Source organism: Cynocephalus volans, chromosome 5, assembly GCF_027409185.1.
Source record: "Cynocephalus volans isolate mCynVol1 chromosome 5, mCynVol1.pri, whole genome shotgun sequence".
Taxonomy (NCBI): Eukaryota; Metazoa; Chordata; class Mammalia; order Dermoptera; family Cynocephalidae; genus Cynocephalus; species Cynocephalus volans.
In genome coordinates, this window is record NC_084464.1 from 55,710,564 (window position 1) to 55,736,289 (window position 25,726).

A 25,726-nucleotide genomic window follows, 5' to 3' on the forward strand; every position below is an offset into this window, starting at 1 on the left:
GCACTATATGGGCAAAACAAGTTTTATTTAATTTAATCTAGATGGCCTCATGAATCCTTATCTATAATTCCACAGTTTCTCTCAGGTCCTTGTTTGGGAATTATAGACTCCATGTTGATTTCTTGGCTTTCATATGTGTTTTTTTGAATAAATGAACAGATTTGTTTCTTTAGAAAACAAACATTTTAATTTCAAGCTACTCTTTGGTGATAAGCTATTGCTTCCAGTTCACAAAAATCTCATTCTTTTCAGTCTAAATAGATCTTTATATTTGCTTTAAGTTCAATGAACATATTATTCCATTAATTTAAGGAGATCTCATCCTAAAAGGCTCATTGTCTTTAAACTATTGGGAGAACTAGTAGGTTTCCAAAGATGGACTACATACAAAAATAGAGGCTTACTAATCTATAGTTTCTTTCAAGTTAAGATTAAGATGGGACACCAAGGTTCTTATACTATTAGTAGTGCAAATGTGACTGAGGTTATCTCTTTATGAGGTCCTTAACACCTTCAAACAAGACTGAAGTCACAAAGGCCTACTCACAAAGGCCATAAGAAACCTGACACATAGGGTGCTTTAAACTGGGTTCTCTGAGACACTGTATTTGTCTTAAATAAATAAATAAATAAATAAGCTGTGATTACCTACAGTTCATGAGATTTGCAGCCAAATAAGTGAAACAACATTAATAAGAGATTAAACAAAGATTTTTAAAAAAGGATTCCAAGCTCATGTTTTAATGAATAATTTCTTTTCTATTAACCAAACGACAAATGTTTATTGAATACCTAATGTGTGCATGTGGGGATTACAAAGAGGCATTAATCCGAGGCTTGCCCTCAAGAAATTCTTAATCTGGTGCAGCCTAAAGGCACATGAAGAGATGATTAGGGACCCCACATAGGAAGCAGAACAATAGAGGTTTTAGGACTTCAGAGGAAGCAGAGGGTGCTGCATGCTGAGCCAGGCAGGAAACTTCACAGGAAAGAGCTAGGGAAAGAGACCACTGTGAAAACCTAGAAAAAAAGAGGTAGACTAATTTTTCAGACTGTTAAAACAGGACATTCTACCTATTGTAGTGGAAGGGCATCCTGACAACCTTGCCTTGCTCATCTCCACAGAGATCATAGAGGCAAGGTTCAACCGCAGTTTGTGTTCATGACAAGAACATTGCAAGACAGCCAATCTTATGAGAAGCTGCTACAAGGCAGTTCTCATCTGTTCCTCAGGTCCTGGTGAAGCATGGGACTTTCCACCTAACCCCCTTTTGGGTATGGATGCAAACTATAAAACTGCTTGGCTGTAGTTTAGAGTTGGCTCCTCCATGACACAGTGATGACCACTACCTCCAGTCTTCTGTCATCTGGCCCCTCTGGCTTGGTATCTTCTCATGGGATTGGGAACATGGAAAGCAGACACCATGCTGATCTTGCCAGTGCGGCTATTTAAGTAATAAACTGTCTAAGGCCATTTGGGCCCATTTTCCCCTTACAGGCCAAACCTATGGAAGTGTGGCAAGCCAACCCACTAGCTGCAGTTGTCGCTGCTGCTTAGGGACTGCTTGACTGATTCCAATATATGTCAGGGAGGGGTGATGAGAAGTGGCCAATGCACTGACAGGTGAAGTAACTTCTCCCAAGTGATGTGGTTGGAAGAAGCAAATCAGAGCCATTCAGAAAAGAAAGCTGCAGTACCACAGGCTGGTGCACTGCTATTTAGAATCTTAAAAGACATAAATCAGACTTGTCCTTAGGCAGAGCAGACCTAGGGTTGAATTAAAGAAGCTGCTACCTACTGACTAGAATGCGAAATTATCATTTGTAATCCAAATTGTGCTCAGTAATTTTCTTTACACTTTCCTATGTATCTCTGTACACCACTTTCCCCAAACACACACACAGACACTCTGGGCTAGGAGAAACTATGACCACTATATATCATAATTAACGAGCAAACACTTAAAAGGGTTATTTGTATAAAGTTTCAAGGCACTGCCATAAGTACTTCTGTATCTGCCACTGAAAACATATGTAAACAAGATGGGGATTATTTTTTAACATAGACAAATATCTTGTATGAAAGCATAAAATAGTAGCCTGTGAAATTAGAGCCTGCTGGAGAAATCTGGTCTTCGGAAAGGAAAGGCTTTGTACACATGGATCTTTGAGGAAGTTTTCTCTCATATTTTATAGGGACTCAAATGTATTTATCTTAAGGTTTAAGACATTATAGGACACTTGGCATGATTCTACATAATTATATTTTATTATACATTATATGATATTCTATTATATACATAATATTTGGCGTTAGAGAAGGAATGTTAAGTTAAAAGGAAATTTTCTTGTAATCAAGTTTTCTGGTACTGAGAAGTGCTTCTAGGTTCAAGGTCAGGCAGCAATTCTCTTTAATACATTATGAGAAATCTTTACTCTAGTACAGTCAATGCTGTGTAACAGCAGTTCATAACATGTGCTTTGGGATCAAAGTGCTGGGTACAGATGCCAGCTATCTTGGGTAACTCTGCATAAGGCACTTAACCTGCTGTTCTTCAGTTTCTTCTCTCCTGTCTATGGGCAACAAGGAGAATAGTGTGTATCTCATAGGGGGGCTGTGAGCAGTAAATGAGATAAACCATACAAAGTGCTTAGCACACAGGGTAGCATATGGTATGCTATAATTATTATGTAAAACTTTTAAAATGCTGTCACAACATATCATCATTTTTGATAGTAAGTTGAGTGTTGCCTGGTATAAGTAAAACTATACTTTGATCATCTTGATTCTTGCTTTTTCCTATATCTTTTTCTATTTTTACTTTCCTTTGAAAAAAATAATAGTGAATACTGGGTGGTGATGAGCAGAAAAGGGATCATGAATATAATGCTCTATACAGAATTACTGTGGTTTCCAGCAATGGAATATTGTATGTGAGTTTCTTGTGACTTTGCAGGAATTAATTGTTTTAAAAATATGCTTCAATTGCCAACATTTCTATGACTTATGACAGCATGAATACTTGATATTTTGTCCCAGAAAACAAATGCAAGTCTCTCTATTTTTTAAAAGTGCCATGGTATCACTATCCTACTGACAACACTTGAGATTTACTTTAAGAGATATGACTTTTTAATATTCAAGTTTTTCAATAAAGACATCTAGCTCTCATATAAGCACCACATTTACACCCCAATTTCTGCAGGCATGGTTTTGTTGTTTAAGCCTGGCTTAGTGCCCTCTGCAGAAAGTCTTTGCTTTAATGAACATAACTCCTCTAAAACTGCTAGAGTCCCCTACTCCCCCTCCACTGTACATCAACAACACCAAAGTTTCACCTTGGATTTCAAATAAGAAGATAAAAATAAGAAAATACACTGCTGGAGAATTAGCTCTATGTGGGGGCTACTGCTATGACATATTCAACTTGATGCCCTTAGATTATTTGCAGAAGTGTTTATGTACTATGAAGTGTTCAGCCAGAGCATATAGGAAACTGTAAAATATTTTATGAGATGTATACATGGTTGATGGTAGAATTTTAAATGCAACCTAGGAAGGTTTTATCTAAATTCCAGGAGTGCACTGAATCTCTGTAGTGATTCAGTTTTATATAAGTGGTTATATAAATTGGAAAGCAATACCCAATTTGGGAACTATATAAAAAAATTCATAAAATTAAACTTCATGATTTCTAGACAAGTAAACTTGTTTTCTTTTAGACCAAGAGGCACCAGTTATGTTTATTTGTCTTTTGTGTGGTAAAAGAATTAAATGTGGGTTGTTTATTATTTTATAAAAACAAAAAGCAAACAGTAAGAAATGAAGAGTTCTCCCAGATATAGGAATTTTACATACCATTTAAAAAAATGTTTGTGCTTATGATGGTTTTCAAATAAAACTCTTGGATCTAAAATTGAAATGTTATTTTTGAATTTCAACTATTACAATATGTGAAGGCAAGAAGGCTAATGACATAACTTCAAAATGGCATGTTCAGAAAGTTACACTTCCAAATTTAGGTGAAAGGAGAAATGTTTCTATTTCCTTTACCATCAAATCTAGGGAGACAGTATCAATTTCCCATATGAAGCTATTAATTTATTTATTTGTTGGTTTATTTTCAAATAAATAAATATCTCTAAAACATAAGGGACAAAAAATAGAAACAAGTTTTGTGTACTCACATTTGGTTTAGAGTTCAGCTTGATGTATAAGAGAACACAAATCATTTAATATCATAGTCCCACTGAAGAATATTTTAATATATAATGCTTAATACTTGAGGATGTCTACATTAGTATCATTTGTTATAAATTTACATTATTGTCTAGGATAAACATGCCATAAAACCCCAATGTGTCTTGGCAATATTCTTATGTAAATACAGTATGGCCGAGTGTAATACTAGACTAAAAATTAGGGAACATGAATTTCTGTCTCTGGTCTGTCACTGCCATTATTAAGTGATCTTGGGAAAGCTACTTTCCCTCTCTAGGCCAAGTTCTTTTCATCTGTGAAATAACTGGTTTTTCTCAGTGATCTCTAAGACCATCTTCTGCTCTAACACATGATTCTACATAACATTTTAATCTTGAGAAAATAATTTATTGAAGTCACATTTTCTGAAACTTCCCTTCTAAAAAACAATTTTTTTTTTCTATACTCATTGCTTTAGGAAATTCCATTTCACTTCAAATTTAGTGTTGTGGAAAGAGTCAGAGAAAGAACCTAAGTGTAGAAAAGAAAAAAAATTAAAAATATTAATATTGTTTAATTATGGCAACATCTAGGCTGGTTCAGGGCAAACATAAATGACCATGTTTTATTCTAAATTCAGCTCCGTGACTTATGATGAAAAGTGAAAGGTTATTATATGAACTTACTGGGCAAAACCAGATTTTACAAATAATTACCTGTCAGACAGCTCAAGATAGACAAACATACGCCAGACCAATGAAAATACAGACCTGTCATATTTCTGAGAGAAATGTGCACTGAGTCTTCCTTCTCTGGGACTATAAGGACATCAGGTAGAATAAAATGAAGGGAAAAAAACTAAACTCTACATTTTCTGCCCTGTGCATACTTTAAAATGTATAATGTGAAAAAGAATGAATTTTGATGTGAAAAATTAGCCCCTGAAAATTTTATACCATTTATAAACCTGGCAGATCAAGACCAAATACAATAAATTCTGTTGTTTTAAAAGTTAGGATGTTTACTGCAAGCTTATAATTTTCCATGATTAGGGATGCCAAAGAAAATAAGAATGATGATAAAAAGAAAAGTTTAATCATACATTTCAACAAGCACAGATGGGACATCAAAACCGTTTAGCAATTTTATGATACTATATATCTGCATTTTTTTGTTTTTGACATGAAGATTTTTTCTAAAAGGATTAACAGAACAGGTAAAAGATAGTTCAATGTGAATAACATGCCACAATGATATTAACTGAGACAACGATTTTGGTCTTGAGAAGAAAATCTTTCATGCTTCTCATTACTGTTTTTATTAATTCTTTAGAAAGGCTCTTTCAGTGTGTGTGAAAAACCATGATAAAACTAAAATTAAACAAAACTCCTAAAGAATTAAAGAAATAACTTCCTTTTTTGCAATTCAAGTTTAATCAGAAACTGTACAATTACATCTGCTATATTTTGTTTTTGTTTTTTTCCCCGTGAGTTACAGTTCCTCATTTCCTGGAGAAAAGTATAGATGCCAGAAGGGTAGCTCAGCTGCTACCAGTAGAATTTACCCAGCCCACATTTCCAATCTAGGAGATGTGGTAGTGCTTTGAAGGGAGGAAGCAAATCCTCTGCTCCTTTCCTACTGATTCTGATTATTTTGCTTCTAAATGGGTACAGCATATGTAGGAGTGGTAGGCCTGGGGATTGGTGGAACTGAGAAAGGAGGGAAATGAAGATGGAGGAAAAAGATTCTATGTGAGAAAAAACACACATGGTAGGCAGGTGGCAGGAAGTTGGGAAGAAGGCATGAGAATGACACATATATGGTAAGTGGGGTGAAGGGAAGAGGAGATGGGAACAGGCAGTTCATCAGGTCGATTAGATGTTTGATTAGTGTAAGTTTATAAAATGGATAGTTGTCTCTAAAATACATGTAGATATAGTCAACAAATGCTGGAAAGTAAAGTTGGTGGGATGGTGTCAGGGGAAAACTGTCATTTTAATTTTGTTTCTTTTGTTCCAGACTGATTATAAAATGTATCAAATACAATACACACTAAACGAGGGGTGGGGGGGAGGGGGAAAGACATTACTTTTAAGAAGTGAGAGCTGAGGGCAGTAAATCCATTCCAAATTAAAATTTCAAAATAGTATGATCTGCATTCTTGCACACCTACACACTACCCCAAACATCCTGCCATTAATTAGCTAAATGGCTCATCTAGTAAACAAGACTAAGCGTTGAGGGGGATGGAAAAGAACAGGAGTCAGCCAGTTGATAGTCACAACAAACCAGCCCACTCCCTAGGATATGGATGAGGTGAACATGTGTTTTATTTTGTCCAAGGGGGGAAAAGAAATCACCTTAACATAATATTGCCTTTCCTGTTGTTGCAGGCACAGACACAGTCACATCAGCAGGCTAGAAAAGCCATCCCATTCCTGCGGTAGGCACTCTGTCAAAGAAAAAGAAATCTGCAATGAATTATCACATCAAGTCAAACAAGGAAAAGAGGCAAAAAGCAAGCAGAGCTTTCTTTCTATTTTGTAGACTCTGTTGGCTATAATCTAATAGAGTGCTTAATCTGAACATTTCTGGTAGCAAAGCTATAGCAACCATTCTCTTTTTAAACATCAGTGTGGTTAACAAGTGGTTAGTGATTCTATTTTGGGGAAGTGGGAGATATGCAAAATAAGACATCCCATTTTGTTAATTGATTGCACTTGGTTAGTCTAAAGACATTGTGTTGAATCTGTTTGTCTTTTATAAACATGTGTTCTCTATTTGACATGCTCAAGAATCATTTCTAACTAAGTATCTTAATAGTCTATAAATTACTGACTCATTATAGCCTTTCCAGGCCTAATTTATAGCCTAAGTGAAAAGCTATGGGAACAGACACTAATAGAGGTTTTTCCTCCCTCCTAAAATAGGATGATCTCAAAGGAGTTCTGTACATTATAGATAGTAGAGAAAACTCAAATCTTACATAATTTTATATATGTACATGAACATATATATGGATAGGCATGGTGGGATTAAATATTCCCATAAAAGAAAATGGGAAAATGAATCCTAATTGCAATAACACAACATATTCCAATAAAGAAAACAAAATTGCATGCTTTCTATCTCAAAAGATATGCTTTGCTTTTCATAGTTGGAAGATGTGGACCACAGAGGGTCTCTGTGACTTGTCCTAAATCTAATTTTCAGATTCAGTGTGCAGCAGAACTAAAATTCTAGACTTAGGAATAAAATTCTTTCATTATTTAAACTAGTAACAGTCACATTCAGAGAATTCAGAACTCTCAAACAGAATTTTTCTACAATCTGTTTTCAGAAATTTGAAGTTGGAGAAAATGACATAGTCTAATATTAGGGATTTTTTCCCCTTATGCTAATAACTGTGGGGTATTCTGGAGTCTGTACACTTTTAGCCCAATAAATTGATGTTCAAGAGCCATATCACAGGAAATATAGAATACCATTTTATGATCAAGATGATGCTATAGAGGTGCTGAAAACTCTTAATCTTAAAAAATGATCAGAATATATTTGTAGTTACACTAAAAACAGAAAGTGGACCCAACCTTTTAAGAAAGACTTCCATCAACACGAGGTGAAACAAATATGGTTTTCTGGATATCCTTCAGTTAATCATAAAATTAAATTAACTTGAAAACCTTCTCTCCAAATATCCTGCTTACATAGGATTCACTATGCTTGTCAGTCTTTGGAGACCTGGCTAAAATTTCATCAGTCTGTTACACTGCTGTGCAGCTCACTCCAGATTGGTGTATCAAGGATGGGAAAACAGTGGCATGTCCCAAGTTTCATTCCTCAACACTCTCTGTGAGCTTGTTCCTTACCATGGGACTTTTTGTGTTATAGAACATTCTGGATTGAAGCAAACATTCTAACAAGAACTAGAAAATTCCAATTCTACCTCCTAAGATTGTGCACTGGAGAACAGTGTTACATGAGTTCCTTAGAGAGCCACAAATAACTTGCAGGAATGGACAGGGTGTCTTCCCACAACCACAGGCAGGGGATCCTCAGGCTGTGAACCACCCCCCCCTGCCCCCCCATGGCTGCCTTACAGAGGCTTATGCCAAAGTAATACTCTGAGCTTCTTGATGCTGGTATTTTCAATTTTAGAACTACAACAACAGCTTTTAACATAATATTTAAAGCACAGGAATGATTTTACATGGAGACAGATAAATGTACCTGGGAGTAAAGCTGGATTCATCCTAAAGGTAAACGGTTGAAGTGATGAGCCTTCCTTGATAAAGGAGGTTTTGGCTCAGGGAGAGATTGAATCTTGGCTGAGCCCACCTGAGAAATAACCAAATTTAACCTTTCTAGATTGGGCAATACAAAATGGTTCTTGTTAGTACTGAAATGTCACTTTTCAAAGATCAATTCACCTTCACAGATGATTTTTCACCATTATTTGCAAACAACTAAAAGATTACAGATTTAGTAACAGATTCTCAGGTAGCCAAGTCTAATGAGAAAACCAAAGTTTAGAGCTGACACAGATTTCTGTAATGAGTGTTCCTATCCTAATTCTAAAATAAAGAAGGAACAAACAAGCATGTGTAATTAGTGAAGAGCAATTTCAGCAAATTAATCCCCTAGGGTCCTCCACCCTGAGTCACTGCTTTTTCCTTTTGATGTACAAAGGATGTATGTTGCTATGTAAGGCAATTATTGGAACATCCCAAATTTGGCATACTTTCCAGAGTAAGCAACTTTACAGGAAGATGGATGAAGACAACTCATCTTTGTGTCAACCGTGACTTTCTACTTGTATTGCAAATATTGAAACTAAATTTAAACATTGCTTGGTGTGAGGGCCTTCCACAGACCACATTCTCATGAAACACTTTGTATCACACTTACTCTCTTCTGTCAGATCCTATAAATGATTCCCAGTTAAATATCTTCACAGGCATTCCTAGTCAGTAAAGCCCAGGCTTTCACCAGAAACAGCCAGAACCTCCACTCACTATTGAAATTTTTAAATTAATCAATAACACAGTAGGACTTCCCCAACAAACCAGCTCCTACATGCTATACACCACGTAAGCTTTACTTCTGATTTAATAAAGCTCTGTTCTCAACTACTAATTGATACTTTGTCAATTTGTTGAAAAGTTCAGACATTTTAGTGTGTCTCAAGGTTAGCAGCAAAGATGACACTATTTTAAGTATCAACTTAAAATTTTAATTTCCCAGTTTTAAGTTCCTAGTTTTTTGGGCTTTTCATTTTTTATAAGTTTTAAATTTATTATTAGCATATTAATTCTTAGAAATCATGATATTTCCTTATGCCCTTTGCCCAACCTATCACATCCCAAATCCCCTCTCCCCTCTCCCCATCTCTAGTATCCTTAGGTTTGTTCTCTCCTTCTGAAAGTTCAACGTATTGTTGTGGTCTTTCTTTCTTTCCTTCATTCTTTCCTTCTTTGCTCCTTCTCTCCCTCCCTCCTTTCCTTCCTTCCTAGCAGCCAGTTATGAGTGGGAATATGTGGTATTTCTGTTTCTTTGTCTGGCTTATTTCACTTAACACAATTTTCTCCAGACTTATCCATGTTGCTGCACGTGGCAGAATTTCATCCTCTTTTATGGCTGAATAGTATTCCATTGTGCATATTATACCATATTTTCTTTATCCAGTGATCTGTTGATATACAGTTAGGTGAGTTCCATATTTTGGCTATTGTAAATAGAGCTGCAATGAACACAGGAGTGCAGGTATCCCTTTGACATGATGATTTCCATTCCTTTGTATACCCAGTCGTGGGATTGCTGGATCGTATGGTAGATCTCTCTGTAGTTGTTTAAGAAATTTCCACACTGTTTTCCATAAAGGCTGTGCTAATTTACAGTCTCACCTACAGTGTACAAGAGTTCCCCTTTCCCTGCATCCTTGCCAGCATTTGTTGTTCCTGGTATTTTTAATAATGGCCAGTCTAACTGGGGTGAGATGATATCTCAATGTGGTTTTGATTTACATTCTCTGATGGTTAGTGATGCTGAGCATTTTTTCATGTATCTGTTTGTCATTTATATGTCTTCCTTTGAAAAATGTCTATTCATCTCCTTTGCCCACTTTTTGACTGGATTATTTGTTTTTTTTACTGTATAGTTGTTTGAGTTCTTTGTATATTCTGGATGCTAATCCCTTGTTGGATGTATAGTTTGCACATATTTTCTCTCATTCTGTAGGTTGTCTTTCTGCTCTGTTGTTTCCTTTGCTGTGCAGAAGCTTTTTAGTTCGACATAATACCATTTATTTATTTTTCTTTTGTTGCTCGTGCTTTTGGTGTGTTATTCATAATGTTTTAGTCCATAAAGGGAAATATAGGTTTTTGTTTTTTTTAAGTTGAGGAACAAGGTAGCTCCCAATTTTTGACATTCAATGATTCATTAAGCTCCAAATTATGACCTGTATCAGAATGTCAATCTACCCAGATAAGCAGACACAGATTCCACCTACTTCACTGGGAACTGGTGGGGAAATTAATTCGTAAGTGTGTACTTCAAAAAGTATAACTTTTTTTGTTGTTGTTGTTGCTTATTTGCATATGGGCAAGCTAGAGAAAACATTTAAATCCCAAACTGGTTTATTTCTTTTACGGGTTGTCATCAATTGGTACATTAAGAAATACATGCTAATATTAAAAAGCAAAAGATTGATATTTATCTTAAGCAAAAGAGGATAAACACACTACAGAACTTATTGGAGAATTCTAAGTTAAATACTATTGTGTGTATTTATGCCATTAGCCTAATTAATAAGGCATTAACAATAGATTAAAAATCATCCTTTCCCCCAATTCAAACCTTCATTTTATTTTCACTACTTTTCCTGATTCTTTTCTGCTTTCTCAAACTTTAAATAAAATAGAACAAGAATTTCATTATATAGCAGGCCCCAAATTTCCTTATAAATACTTTATTTCTCAAAGGCCTAAGAAAGGGGATATTAATTCTACTGTCTGAATTCCTGTAAATTTGCTTCATTTGATTTCAGCAAATCTTTACTGAGTTCTTACTCTGTGTAAACCACTGTGTACTTGGTGGAGCAAAAGACTCAAAGATAAGTGAGTCCCTGCCTTCACTAAGCTTCCAATCTAATGTTAACATTTTAACTACCATAAGAAAAATGCATTGAGAGGTCACTCTCAAGGGTGGAAAGGAGGGAGAAAACAAAGCAGCCTTTTAGTTTGCTTTTTTGCTTTTAATCATAATATTTAAAATTTAAATTACATTTTAAAAAGGCATGATATTTGCATATTTCTCAAAGTAGAGAGGAGCAAAATTTTAAAATGCTGGGATACATGGTTTTATGGTTTATGAAGTACTTTCATCTAATGTGAGCCTTACCGCACTAGTAAAAGAAAAGTCTCATATTCTCCTTTTAAAAGTGACTGACTAGTGAGTGGTAGATTCAGGATTTAAAATCCAGGGGCCTGTTTTCTTTTCAGTATACCATATTGTCTTAAATAAACAAACAAACAAAAAAAACACCCTCCCCTCCCCCAAAATATGGCATAATTTATTCCACCCAGATTAATATCAACACACATATTCTCCTTGTCCTAACAAACTCAATTCTTGTTAAACATCACTTAAATGGTAAATTAAAATTTTACTTCACATTTAAACTAGATCAGCCTGACACAATACTTCAGACTGGAGATGGATCTTGAATCTAAATCACCTTCAGCTTGGACGCATTCTCAACTAGTGCTATTTTTCAAACTAACTTTAATACAAGTAGTGTATAGTAAAGAACACTGCATCCAAATCACTTTGTGATCTTTAAAAATTGGATACTCTGGCTCTAATTCTTAAAAATCCATTGGTCTGAGTGGAGTTTAGGCTTTGGAATATTTTAGAAACACCCTAGGTGATGTGGATGATAGTGAGAGGGCTGAGAATGGTGGTAAAATGCATGAGTATTAATAAGACCCCAAAAAGATTTTCATGATAAATGGAATGCTTTCAGAATCTGTCATGATTATGCAGTAAACAATATTTTTTAATAGAAACCCTAATGTTGGCATTTAATGAATTTAACTGTGAAGAGACAGAAATTGAAGTTTTGGGAGTATGGTTTTTATCCAGACAGCAAACAGGTTACCTGTAGCTCTCACATTCCCCACTTTGAGCCCATCTGTAGTAGTCATTGTTGTTTTTTTCCTTCCCAGATGCTGAGATGTCACTGTTAAGGAGCATAGCCTGTCTAACTGTCACAACACATTTAATACCATAACAAAAAAGGAATTTGGAAATGAAGCCTGCTAAAACAAGCTGAATAAACCCTTTGGTAACATCTAAATTCAAAGACAACAGAACTTCAGAACTGGAAAGTATCTTTGTGAATTCCTCCAGCTCAATTCCTAATTTAACAGATGAAAAAACTAATGCTTAGAGAGTGTGATCCATCTATGGTCATGTGGGGAGAGCTCAGGATTCCTGACTCAGTCTAGGATTCTTTATGGATGGTTCTAATTCTGCCTAAAGCTATGTGTTTCACTTCTCTGGCTTTAATGGGGAAAACAGATGTAGGGAAAGAATTGTTTTTTGGATTAAGAGCCCTTGGGAACAGAACAAAAGTGAAAGGGCTGGGGTGTGGAGAAGACTTAATGATGTCCAAAACAGTACATCTTAGAAGTTAGAAGTCAGCCCATTACAAGCTTTTAGTTCTACTTCTGCGATATGGTTCTCTCTCAGAGAGTCACTTAATTTCCCTGAACACCCAAAATAATAATTTTGATAAATGGATAAAATATCAAAATAATTAAGATAAACCTGGCAGAAAGGTTCTGTGGCAAAAGTATGCATTTTTAGGACTTTCAAGGGGATGATGCCCCATGTATTTCTGCTGAAGTCTTATTAAGGCTGTGCTCAGTTTCTGAGGTAGGGTTGAGCAAATGATGTGGCCTGCCTGGGTTTGTTTGGAGTTGGCCAATTTGAGTTAAATCCAGCAGTAAGAGGGACAGTAAAAAGATTTAGTGCATATATTCATTCTCTCCCAAACTACTGTTAACTCCTAATTAACTAAGTGTAGGGTAGACACTCTGCATTTTAGATTATTTGTGGGCCACAGGGGCCTCGCTAGTTACCAAGAGCCTAAGGGTTTCCCAAATGCTCTTCCCCACTCCAGAGGGACAAAGAGAGCACAGAGGGCAGATGTTCTACAGCCACTGGCTTTGCTATGAGGGAGGAAAAGATAGGGAAGCAGTAGAATAAACTCTTAACTTCTTAAGTTAACCTACCTAAACAGTTTACTGGAATACTCAGTTGAGCTGCAGTTGGGAATTCCATTTACAAATTTCTGAATTTCATGTATAAATTCTATTTTGTAAGTAAACTAAATTAGTCTCCCCTCCCTGTCCCCCCGCCCCGCAACTCCCAAGCCTTACAGTAAAATCAGTTGTGCTTGTAACTGGCCTTTTTCTACCTCTCCTCTGGCAGCAAAATTGGAGACTATACCAAGTTGTCTCAAACTCAGGTTGTCTCAAATTCCACTGCCCCCCCATGCCTGAATTCAGCCTTGCCCAACTTGGGGTTGATTCAGAGTACAAGCCCTGTCCTAGTCCTTCTATTCATCTAAGGAGATGACCTGAGAGACATATTGTTTTGCTTTAATACTATAAATCTTTGAAGCTCTGGAGCTTCGTATCAAAGCCATGCAATAGCTTTTTAAAAGACAGAACATGCCCTTTTTCTTGCTGCCCTTGTGCCTGTGTGTGGGCAAGAGATTTAATTATAATGAATAAAGATGAATGGTGGTCTAAGACTCTTAAAATCAAAGTGGGAATCATGGCTGAATTTCATTAGCAAATATAAATACAAATAAGCACATCTTGTTTGGACCATTGCCATGTGACTTCTCTTTTTGATAATTTCATTTTAACTCTGATATTTCAGAAAACCTAAATTGATCCATATGATGTATAGCACTGTAACACGCAAAACTCTTCATTAAATATTTTCCTTTTTGGATTCTTCCCCTATGTTATAACTATACTGTGAAAATCATGGAGGATAGTCTGCGAGACAGTGGAGCCTTGACTTAAGAAGAATGGACGGGAAGCCTGCCCTTTAAATAAGACGTCTTCTCTGGCTGACAGAATGGGATACAAAAGACATAGAACTAACTCCTATTCCAAGTAACCTGGGGCCTATAAATATTGAGGAACTTATCATTTTATGCATGCTTTTCTCTAACTCTGTGTCAAATTCTTATTTTATTAAAGAATACTAATGTTGGGCTTTTATAAATTCTTGGGTTATTGCCAAGTTGTTTTGGCATTTTGAATGCAAAAATCTCTAAATTAAATTTAATTATTAAAAATTACCATTTCTAATTGCCCATATCATTTCAAATTATATGAGAAATGCGTTAAGGATTTTTTTCAAATAATTAAATGGCTGATACAAACAACATCATATTTTAGACGAAAATATTTTTTGTAAATGTTATCATTAGCAATTTTTTAAGAGACTAAAAGTGTACCATTTCTATGTCTAAATTACTCTTTCTATGATATTGCATGCACTTAAATACATCTATGGTTAATAATAATTTAATGTCAATGATATTTAACTTTTCTTCAGCTACTTTATATTATAAACAATCAAAACAAAGATGTCTGAAATTATTCCAAGTTGCAAACACACATACATATACATGTAAAAAGTGCCAAATTGGCAGGAGTTACTAATCAAAATAACAATTTTTGGAGTGTTCAGCTCTAACAGCATTAATTCTCATTTTTCTTGATTGATCTATAGCCTCCAGAAGGCAGGGAACTTGCTGTTTTATTTATCTCTGTATGTGCAGGGCGTACTCCAATGCTCAGTAAATGTTAGATGCTTAATAAATAATCATCTAATATATGAATGAATTTGACTAGTGGGTAGGGTAGCTTAGTTTCCTCTGAACAATAATGAGAAATGCTAGTGTTCACCACGGCAGCAGGGGCTGGGATATTCTCAGTTCCTAAAAACTGGGCTTAGCCACACACTTAGAATTTCACAAGATAATCATCAGCTGCAAATGTTAAGAAAAATAAATTAGTGACGTTGATAACCCAACCATTAGCAATGCTACAAGGCATAGAGATATTCTGATATCTATCTCGATTCCCATTGGGAACATTTCTAGGCTTCTCCCTATTGATTATCTGCCAGGAGTGGAAACTTATGCATCAATCAAGCCAACTGCCTTGTTTGCCAGAAAAGAGTATTCAAGTCATCTAAAACAACACCACCAAATTATTTTGTTGAATCTAAACATTTTAGGTTCAAATACTGTTTCTGAAATTACAATTAACAGTAAGTTTATAGTAGATAATATAAAATATATATATGGATATATATATTTTAAATCTTGGTTTTGTGGTCAGATTACTCAATTGCATTTTTAAGGTCTTAGATAATGATGATGCAAGATAGAAAGAAAAAGAAAACATTGCCTCGGTAGCCTTTGCCATATCAAAAACACAATACAGAGAATAAGAACATAGATAGCAAAAGCTGTTTGCCAATGGTATACACCAATTTGATTAGACAGTAAACAAATTATAATTAAGTTTTTAAAGAACTCGTTGAAGACGATGAATATTAAAAATTATGGCACAGAGTAGGAGAAATAGTAAATAATATCAATTACATTTGGTAGCCACCTGAGAAGGTATATTTCTATATAAATCTACTGCCATTTATTTATTCATTCTACAAATTCAGAGTGTAAGGTGCAGTGGATTCAGCAGGATCACAGATGTGATTCCTGCTTTCTGTGGTGAACAGTCTGATGGGGGAGACATACTGAATGAGAAAGCACAAAAGTGATGGGGGTTACAAAATGAGAACAGAGTATAATGGCACCATATAAGAGGGCAGTAGAGGTGGATGGTTGTGATCAAGGAGGCTTCTTGAAGGAAGTGGCACAGCTGGGACATGAGTTGGGGACAGGATACATAGGCAGACAGAAAAGTGTTATAGATAAGACCCAGAGAGAGACCTTGACTCATCTTTTTCCCAAATGACAGTCAACAGGCTAGTCAATAAATATTAAATCCAAGACACCAGCCCAGAACTACCTACCACTGAAGGGTTTATAAAAATTCAGGTAAGAAATACTCATGTTATATAAGCATTCCACTAATTCTTCTCATTCACTGCTTTAGGGCCTGATATAAACTCTTTATATTAAATTGGAATACTCTTGCCATTTTTTTCAAAACTGAACTGTTGTGGACTGACAATGGGAGGCCTCTTCCATGCCTGTGTATTTCTTTCCTTAAAGTTAGGTGTTTTTGAGGTACTACAAACATATTCTTTTATCTTGTACACAGTAAATACCTATATTTCTATAACAGAGCTGTGTTTTAATGGGATTTGCCATGAACATTTATAATCTGACTTAGCCATTTTGAAAATTTACCCCCCAAATATCATAAATAACCATACTATCTCCTCTGATGTGAAAGATTAGTTTGAACAGAGCTATCATAAATGACTAAATCTCCTAAGGTATGGAACCATCCCAAGTTAGATATGTTATTTAGGTAATAGTGACAGTGCCCATTTTATTGGGTATTATTCTAATTAATTAACTTTTGGGGTCATAGTAAGTAGAATCCTGCATTGGCCCAGATTACCCCTATCATACTATTGTCCAAGTGAACTGTTCACTGGTCCTGTTGACTTTTGAAAACAGTGAGAAGGTTTAGGTTTAGCATATGAAAAAGAAATGTTCTTAGTTTTACTTTTAACAGAAGTTATTACAATCAAACATACTTTAAAATATTTTATTTTATTAGTCAACAGCCAAATTAAGAAAATAGATCTTTAGGAGGCCTATGAAAAATTTAGCATCAATTCTAGACTACAGAACTAAGAAGTCCGTTGAGATTTCTTGTTCCAAACTGATTGGCAAAAGCTGAGCTCAGAGTCATCTTTGTGAAAGAATGTGGCTGTTACATTTCAATAACTCTTACTATGATTTCTTGAGTATAGGCTGAATGAATTCAACCTTCATGTATTCTATTCATGTATGCTTTAGTCCGTTTTCTGTTGCTTGTAACAGAATACCTGACACTGGGTAATGTATATAGAAAAAAAGTTTATTTCTTACAGTTCTGGAAGCTAGGAAATCCATGGTCCAGGTGTAGCATCTGGTGAGGGCCTTCTTCTGGGTGGGAACTCTCTACAGAGTCACCTGGTGACCAAGGTATTGCATGGCAATACCTGAGCAAGAGAGAACTAATCTTCTCACTTGCTCTCCTTGTAATGCCAACAGAACCACACTCACGACAATGCATTAAACCATCAACCCATAACTCCATGAGTGGACCATTCATAAGGGCACAGTCCTTAGGATCCAATCACCTTTGAAAGGCCCCACCTTTCAAATACCATAATTGGATTTCCCACCCTATTAACACTGTTACAATGGAGATCAAGTTTCCAATACATGAACTTTTGGGGGACACATTTGACCCATAGCAATGTAGCACTCAAACTGTAAGCTGGCTTTCTATAAAATATAGCCTCAGGATATATAATCACTACACTTTAATTCAGTGAATCATTTCAACTAGGTTTTTAGGAGAGGGGAAGGAAAGCAATTTTGTAGATGGACTTTTCTCTGCCTCTCCAGTCCATCTGGTGGTGGCAGTGATTGGGTAGGCTGGTTCCGCCATTCTCGGGACTGACTGGTCTCTTGTGCATACAGCCAGCCTCTTGTTCCCCAGAGCTGTGGGGGTGTGGGGTGAGAGGAGGTAAGCTCATGCATAAGTAGCTGCCAGGAGAAAAGATGAGAGAAAAAGGCTAAAGAAATATAGTATTTCAATCACAGTCTGAAATTTGTAAAAGTGGTTTTGGTCTTCATATAGTAAAAATATTTATCCAAGACACTCCTACTCGGGTGTGAACATCCTACTTCTAGTGGGATTTTGTTTGGCAAAGGATTGTGAAAGAGTGGAAGCTAATACAGAACATGTCTATAAACAAATTTATTTAGTTAGTACAGATTGACACATTCACTAGAGGATTTCAGCAATTACATGTGTAAAACTATTTCCTACAGTGGTTTCCTTTTGTGATTTTCCTAATTTATTCAATCAAGGCCATTTTCATGCATTGACTGTTATAAGCCAGTTAGCCACCCAGGCTGAAATGAACATATGGAGACTCTATGCCTTCTTTCTAATTCTTCATGTAAACATAATTATACGGTGATATTAAAGAGTCAAACTTTTAATGAAAGAAAGTCAAAGTAAGATATAATACCTTAAACCTGATGTTGTAATCTAACTTTGGAGAAGAGGAATTTGGGAAAGTTTGGTTATGATAATGTATGTGAAAATATTTCATAAAATGTAAAGCCTGTATAAATGGAAGGTGTTTGTATTCAATATGTATTTTTAATTCAATTATATAATAATTGAATTAAATCATATAATCAAATCATATGCTTGGAGAATTTTAACTTTTAATAAATGTATGTGCATTGAAATACACAACCTCAACTTTGGAAGCATTTTGGTTATAATTCTGTAATATATATTTCTGTTTGGAAATGTTAATATTACTAACTACATTAATTAATTAATAACTCCCACCTTTAAAACCCTGTTTTAGCTCTTATTACAGCTCCCATAATGCCTTATATTTAGATACTCAATATGTATTTGGTGGATGAGTACACATTATTCAAGTCTGGGTAGTCCCCACTTAAAGGAAACCAACATATGAACACTTTTATTTGAAAAATAATTTTTTATTTCACAAATTGAGAATTTTATTTTCCAAATATATATAGTATTATTTTCAAATATATCTGTAATTAATAAAGCAAAATTCAGAGTAACTTTTTTTTTTTTTGGAGTCATGAATTTTACTTTTTTAAATTTTTTATTTTTTAAGATAATTTATTGTACATACATCTGAGGTACAACATTGATTTTCAATAACTGTGTACAATGTGTGGTGGTTAGCTAAAGACAGTTAGCTTATTCATCATTATAATATGCAATCATTCTTTGTGTCCAATGACTAATTCCTCCTTAGCCCCCCTCTTTCTCCCATTTCCATCTCTAGTAAACACTGTTCTTTTCTTTCTTTTTAAAAGTTCAATGTATTATTGTGATTGTTGTTTCTTTCTTTCTCTCTGTCTCACTTTAGTATTTGTTTATTTATGGATTCAGCTCCTGGTTATGAGTGAGAACATGTGGTATTTCTCTTTCTGTACCTGGACTGTTTCACTTAGGATAATTTTCTCCAGGCTCATCCACATTGCTGCAAATGGTAAAATCTCATTCTTTTTTATGGCTAAGTAGTATTCCATTGTGAATATATACCACATTTTCCTTGTCCAGTCATCCATCGATGAACATTTAGGTTGGTTCCATCGCCTGGCTATTGTAAATAGAGCTGCAATAAACATGGAAGTGCAGGTATCCCTTCTACCTGATGATTTCCAATCCTCTGGATATATCCCCAGTAGTGGGATTGCTGGATCATACAGTAGTTCTATTTGTAGTTGTTTGAGGAACCTCCATACGGTTCTCCATAATGGCTGTACTAATTTACAGTCCCACCAACACTGCAGAAGGGTTCCTCTTTCTCCACATCCTCACCAGCATCTGTTATTCTGTCTTTTTTTATAACAGCCAGTCTAATTGGGGTGAGGTGATATCTCAAAGTGGTTTTGATTTGCATTGCCCTAATGATTAGTGATGTTGAGCATTTTTTCATATACCTATTGGCCATTTGTATGTCTTCCTTTGAGAAATGCCTATTCAGCTCTTTTGCCCATTTTTTAATTGGATTATTTGTTTTTCTGCTGTAAAGTTGTCTGTGCTGTTTCTATATTCTGGATATAAATCCCTTGTCTGATGCATAATTTGCAAGTATTTTTTCGCATTCTGTAGGCTGTCTTTTCACACTGTTGATTTTTTCCTTTGCTGTGCAGCTTTTTAGTTTGATATAATCCCATTTATTTTTTCTTTTGTTGCCTGTGCTTTTGAGGTCTTATTCATAAAGTCATTGAACAGTCCTAAATCCTGGTGTGTTCCTATGCTTTCTTCTAGGAGTTTGAAGTTTTCAGGAGTTATATTTAAGACTTTAATCCATTTTGAGTTGATTTTGGTATCTGGTGAGATGTACGGATCCAGTTTCATTCTTCTACGTATGGATATACATTTTTCCCTGCACCATTTATTAAAGAGGCAGTCTTTTCCACAATGTATGTTCTTGGTGCCCTTGTCAAAGATCAGTTGGCTGTAAATATGTGGGCTGATTTCTGGGTTCTGTATTCTGTTCCATTGGTCTACATGTTTGTTTTTATGCTCATACCATGATGTTTTTATAACTACATATTTGTAATATAGTTTGAAATCAGGAAGTGTAATGCTTCCAGCTTTACTTTTTTGCTCAGGATTGCTCTGGCTATTCAGGGTCTTTTGTTGTTCCATATGAAAGTCAGGATTGCTTTTTCCATTTCTGTGAAGAACGTCATTGGTATTTTGATGGGGATTGCATTGAATGTGTAGATGGCTTTGGGTAGTATGGACACTTTTACTACATTGATTCTTCCAATCCATGAACAAGGAATGTCTTTCCATCTTTTGGTATCTTCTTTAATTTCTTACAGGAGTGATCTGTAGTTCTCATTGTAGAGATCTTTCACCTTTTTGGTTAGATTTATTTCTAGTTATTTTATTTTTTTGGTGACTATTGTAAATGTGCTTGCTTTCTTGATTTCTTTTTCTTCTAGTTTGTTGCTTGAGTATAAACATGCTACTGATTTTTGTATACTGATTTTGTATCCTGAAACCTTACTGAATTTGTTTATTAGCTCTAAGAGTTTTCTGGTAGAGTCTCTTGGGTTTTCTATATATAGAATCATGTCACCTGCTAGCAGGGACATTTGGACTTCATCCTTTCCAATCTGGATTCCCTTTATTTTTTTTCTTGCCTGATTGCTCTGGCTAGTACTTCCAACACTATGTTAAATAGGAGTGGTAAGAGCAGGCATCCCTGTCTTGTTCCTGATCTTAAGGGGAAAGCTTTCAGCTTTTCCCCATTCAGAATGATATTGGCGGTGGGTTTACTGTATATAGCTTTTATTATGTTGAGATACCTTCCTCTATACCTAATTTGTTGAGAATCTTTACCATGAAGGACTGTTGAATTTTGTCAAATGCTTTTTCTACATCTATTGGAATGATCATATGGTTTTTGTTCTTGACTTTGTTGATGTAGTGTATTACATTTATTAACTTGCATATGTTGAACTATCCTTGCATTCCTGGGATGAATCCCATTTGACCTTAGCGTATGATCTTTTTGATATGTTGCTGTATTCAGTTTGCTAATATTTTGTTGAGGATTTTTGTGTCTAAATTCATCAAAAATATTGGCTTGTAGTTTTCTTTTTTTGTTGTATCTTTGTCTGGTTTTTGTATCAGGGCGATGCTGGCTTCATAGAATGAGTCTGGGAGAATGGTTTCTGTTTCAATTTTTTGGAATAGTCTGTAAAGAACTGGTATTAATTCCTCTTTAAAGGTTTGATAAAATTCAGCATTGAAGCCATCTGATACTGGCTTTTCTTTGTTGGAATATTTCTGATTACTGTTTCAATCTCATTGCTCATTATTTGTCTGTTTACTTAAATAAAGAATTGTACAACTGCAGGCATGAAAGAGAAGGTATTTATAAAATATATTTATGTGGAAGGGTCCTCATATTAAAAATAGTGGGAATCACTGGATTTGCCCCAGAGCATGGGCAGAGGAAACTTGGGAGAGCTGGTTCTGACTGAGAAGCTTCTAAAATCTCCAACTGGAGTCTCAGATTACTAGGCACCTGAGAGCCCTCAGTGCTGGGTGCAGAAAGGTAAGAGATGAGAGCATATCAAAGACCCACTTTTGCCCATGAGCAGTCCCCCTGAGGAAAATAAGCCAATCTCTACTATAAATGAGCAGGTAGAGAGGAGGTATTCCATTATTTCATTGTTCTAGAGTTAGATTGTAATTACTATTTTTCAAAACTGTCAAAAACCTTTAATTACAATAAAGAAGTAATGATGCCAAATTTGTTTACCCATCATTTTAATGTGCCATGTTGAATTATTATTTTTTTGTAATTTATTTCACCATAATAAAAGCAACAAGGACATTTCTGTGGGTCTTATACTTGGGCTAATTTTATTTATAATTAACATCTTGATTTAATGGTAATCAGATGTTTTCAAAGGTTTAATTGTGTCCTCCAAAAGGATATGTTAAAGTCCTAACTTGTAGTACCAGTGAATGTGACCTTATCTGGAAATAGAGTCTTTGCAGATGTAACCAGATTAAGATGAAGTCATTAGGGTGGGCCCTTATCTAATATGACTTGTGTCCTTTTAAGAAGATACAGAGAAAACATCATATGAAGACAGAGGCAGAGATTGGAGTGATTCATCTACAAGCCAAGGAACATCAAGAATTGCCACTCTTCACCAAAAACTAGGAGAGGCATGGAACAGATTCTCCCTTAGAGCCCTCAGAATGAACCAACCCTGCTGATACCTTTGTTTTAGACTTCTGGGCTCCAGAACTATGAGATACTCCTGTTGTCTTAAGCCACCCAGTTTACGGTATTTTGTTACAGTAGTCCTAGACAAATATCACAGATGGTAACCCACTTACTTACAGTACTCTTTTGTATAGATTTGTATACAGAAGACATGCTTGTATAGAAGCCATACTTCTTCTACCTATCTGGTTTTAACTCATATAGTTTGGAAACCGAGGCCACTGCTGATGTCCTTCAAAAACCTAAATCAGTCTAGGAAGGAGAAATGGCTGCTTTTGCAATTTTGAGATCACTAATTTTCTGGGCTGAGAGGGTGAAAATGAGATCAGTTCCGCTTCCACCCAGCCAGGAAATTTTCCCTTTCTGGCTTTTACAATAGGTACAGGGGTGCCGCAGTCACTTTAAACAAAGACTGTCCCCGAAGTGTACTTTTAGAAAGGCTCTCCTAAAAGATAAATCGAGAGAGAGAAAACTTTAAGTGATATTCCTAAGTGTGTAACACTTTCATGTCAAACAGTGTGTGAAAAGTACAAGAAAAGACAATATCAAGTGCTGGCCTTTAAAGGCAAGGGCCTGAGATATTTTAAATGCTAAGCTCCTGATAATGGACATCACAACACAATCATTCTGCTTTAAGGCTAACATAAGTAATTAAGATCCAGTTACTTTATTTTTGGCCTAGTAAACCCTAGGATCCGTAACTCACATCTTTATAATGTATAAGAGAATATTACAAAAATAAATTATGGTGAAAAAAGTTTGTGTATGAGGACATATAAAGAAATTTTAAGGACATCCACATGGGAATTGTCGGACTTCTGGCAGCCACTGAATGAGAAAATATGTAATCCAAAAGCCTCCAATTATGTCTTTAAATGAATTTTATTAATCACAACAGTATCTATGTATCACTGAAAAACATCAAGAACAAACAAAAAACCATAAAGACATATCAGTTATTCCCTTTATAGACAATGTTAAATGTGCCTTTGAGTCTGGGGATGTCCCATTCTCACTACAAAGCTCCCGGGGAACTCAGGTTCATAGGTTTGGAAATGCCTCTCTGGCTTACATTTGTTTACTCATTTGTTCATTCATTCATTCACAAGTATTTACTGAGTGCCTATGACATACTATGCACTGTTCTAAGGGCTGGGGAATGTATCATGCATAAACTAAATTTTACGTCCTAGGTGGAGGGAGGTAGTCAATATATACATTTATATATGGACACAAACACACACACACAATATGACAGTGGTGATAAGTGCTATGAAGGCAAATAAAGCAGGATTACGGAACAGAGAGAGATGGGATGGGGGTGTTGCCTCTCTGATAAGGAGACATTCGGAGGCCTGAATGAAGTAAGGGAGGGAGCCATGCAGACACCAAAGTGCAGATGACCTATGAACATAACAGCAGAGTGTGGGTGCATCACTGAAATCACATTTAAAAGGAAACCTTGGTAGGAGGCTGGAAACACCAAGAATGCACTGTTTTCCTTCCAACATTTTCCTGTGTATATTCTCTGTGAGGGGCACATAGTAGGCTCTGAGGAACCAGAGAAACAGTCATGGTTCTTATTACATACGAGTCTCACTTGGGGCCAGGGAGTAGAGAGAGGGAGAAGATTACTTAGGTGTGTGTGTGTGTGTGTGTGTGTGTGTTTGTGTGCATGAGTGTACACTCATGAACACACAAAGACTTCAAAGACACCTTTTCAAGAATGATAGTCACAGCCCCATTCAGTCCCATGTGAATGACAGAGCCATGGCTTCAAACTAAAAAAGGAATATTAACTGATATTCAGTGGTCTGTACTAATGCTCTCATTGGCAATGGCTAAGTGTGAGCTCTAATAACATATATTTCCAAATAAGAAATAAACCATCTCCCAATGAATTTTTCCATTTTCTTTTTTTAATCTCTAAATATGATTCAAGTAGTTAAGTTAACTTTCCTCAGAAGAGGTTAGATTTCAGTGATATATTTCCCTCACGAAGTCCTTTAAACTTGCCAGTGTCCCACATCATATGAACATCTACATGCCAAGAGGGAAAAAGAGCAGAAATCTCATTACTACTGTAAAGCTACCTGGGAGGAAGAGATGCTATATATATTTTGGGCTCTTATCTGCAATCTTGACTTAGGTATAGCAGCATACAAATATTGCCTTTATGAGGATCCCAAAGTACATTATATATTATGTGTGACCTAACACTTGTATAATTTTGAGGTCTTATAGAGAGCTCATTTAGCCATGGCAACTAATATAAACTCTTTCGACAAGAAACACTGAGGATTATAACTGCTGAAAATGCTAGACCATGAGTAAAGTCTCATCTAAAGTAACTTGGATTTAGAAATAAATGTGAAAGATCTGCTTCCTCTATAAAAATAGGTAACTGGCATAAGTTTAATAATAAACCTGTCAGAAAGTGAGATCATGAGGTTGGTCAGTGCTGCCCAATTGCCTTGGGATTATTTCAATATAAGGAAATAAATGGAAAGAGGAAAGAGAGTGAGAGAAACATAAGTTATTCGAAGGGTTTTCATGTTATCGTATACCTATTTTTAAATATATATATACACACACACATAATAAATACTTAGATGATATATAAAGAGAAGAAAAATTATTTTTTTTAAATACTAGTGATGTAAGAGCAGTTTGATGGTCTGTGCTTTGACACAAGGGAACATGATTACTTATAGTGACAGATAGGCCTGTTTATCCTGTCTCCTGTGAGACAGGAGGAGATCATTTATTATATTACTATACACTAGCACAAGGTTATAGTGGTGACTATGAATACATGCTCACATCAGGATGAATCATACTGACTATTCAATGATGTCACTTGTTTTTGGTGAGAGCAGAGACATTATTCAATGAAAAAGACCCATGTCT

The 25,726-nt window shown here is 35.6% G+C and overlaps 1 protein-coding gene across 3 annotated transcripts in view; it reads right to left on the reverse strand.

Annotated features, from left to right (window-relative positions):
* Positions 1 to 965: 965 nt before the first annotated feature.
* Positions 966 to 25,726, reverse strand: part of SUPT3H (SPT3 homolog, SAGA and STAGA complex component) — a 547,871-nt gene continuing 523,110 nt past the window's right edge. The window contains exons 11-12 of one of the 3 annotated variants that reach the window (XR_010023599.1): positions 6,562 to 6,653; positions 966 to 1,020 (exon numbers count right to left, since the gene is read on the reverse strand). Coding sequence is in view for 1 of the 3 variants with exons in the window: in XM_063096838.1 (XP_062952908.1) it covers positions 6,612 to 6,653 (42 nt within the window). In the remaining 2 variants the exon portion in view is untranslated. Of the gene's footprint in view, positions 1,021 to 6,330; positions 6,654 to 25,726 lie in introns of those variants that run through there. The other 2 variants (XM_063096838.1, XM_063096839.1) reach the window with 2 other exon arrangements.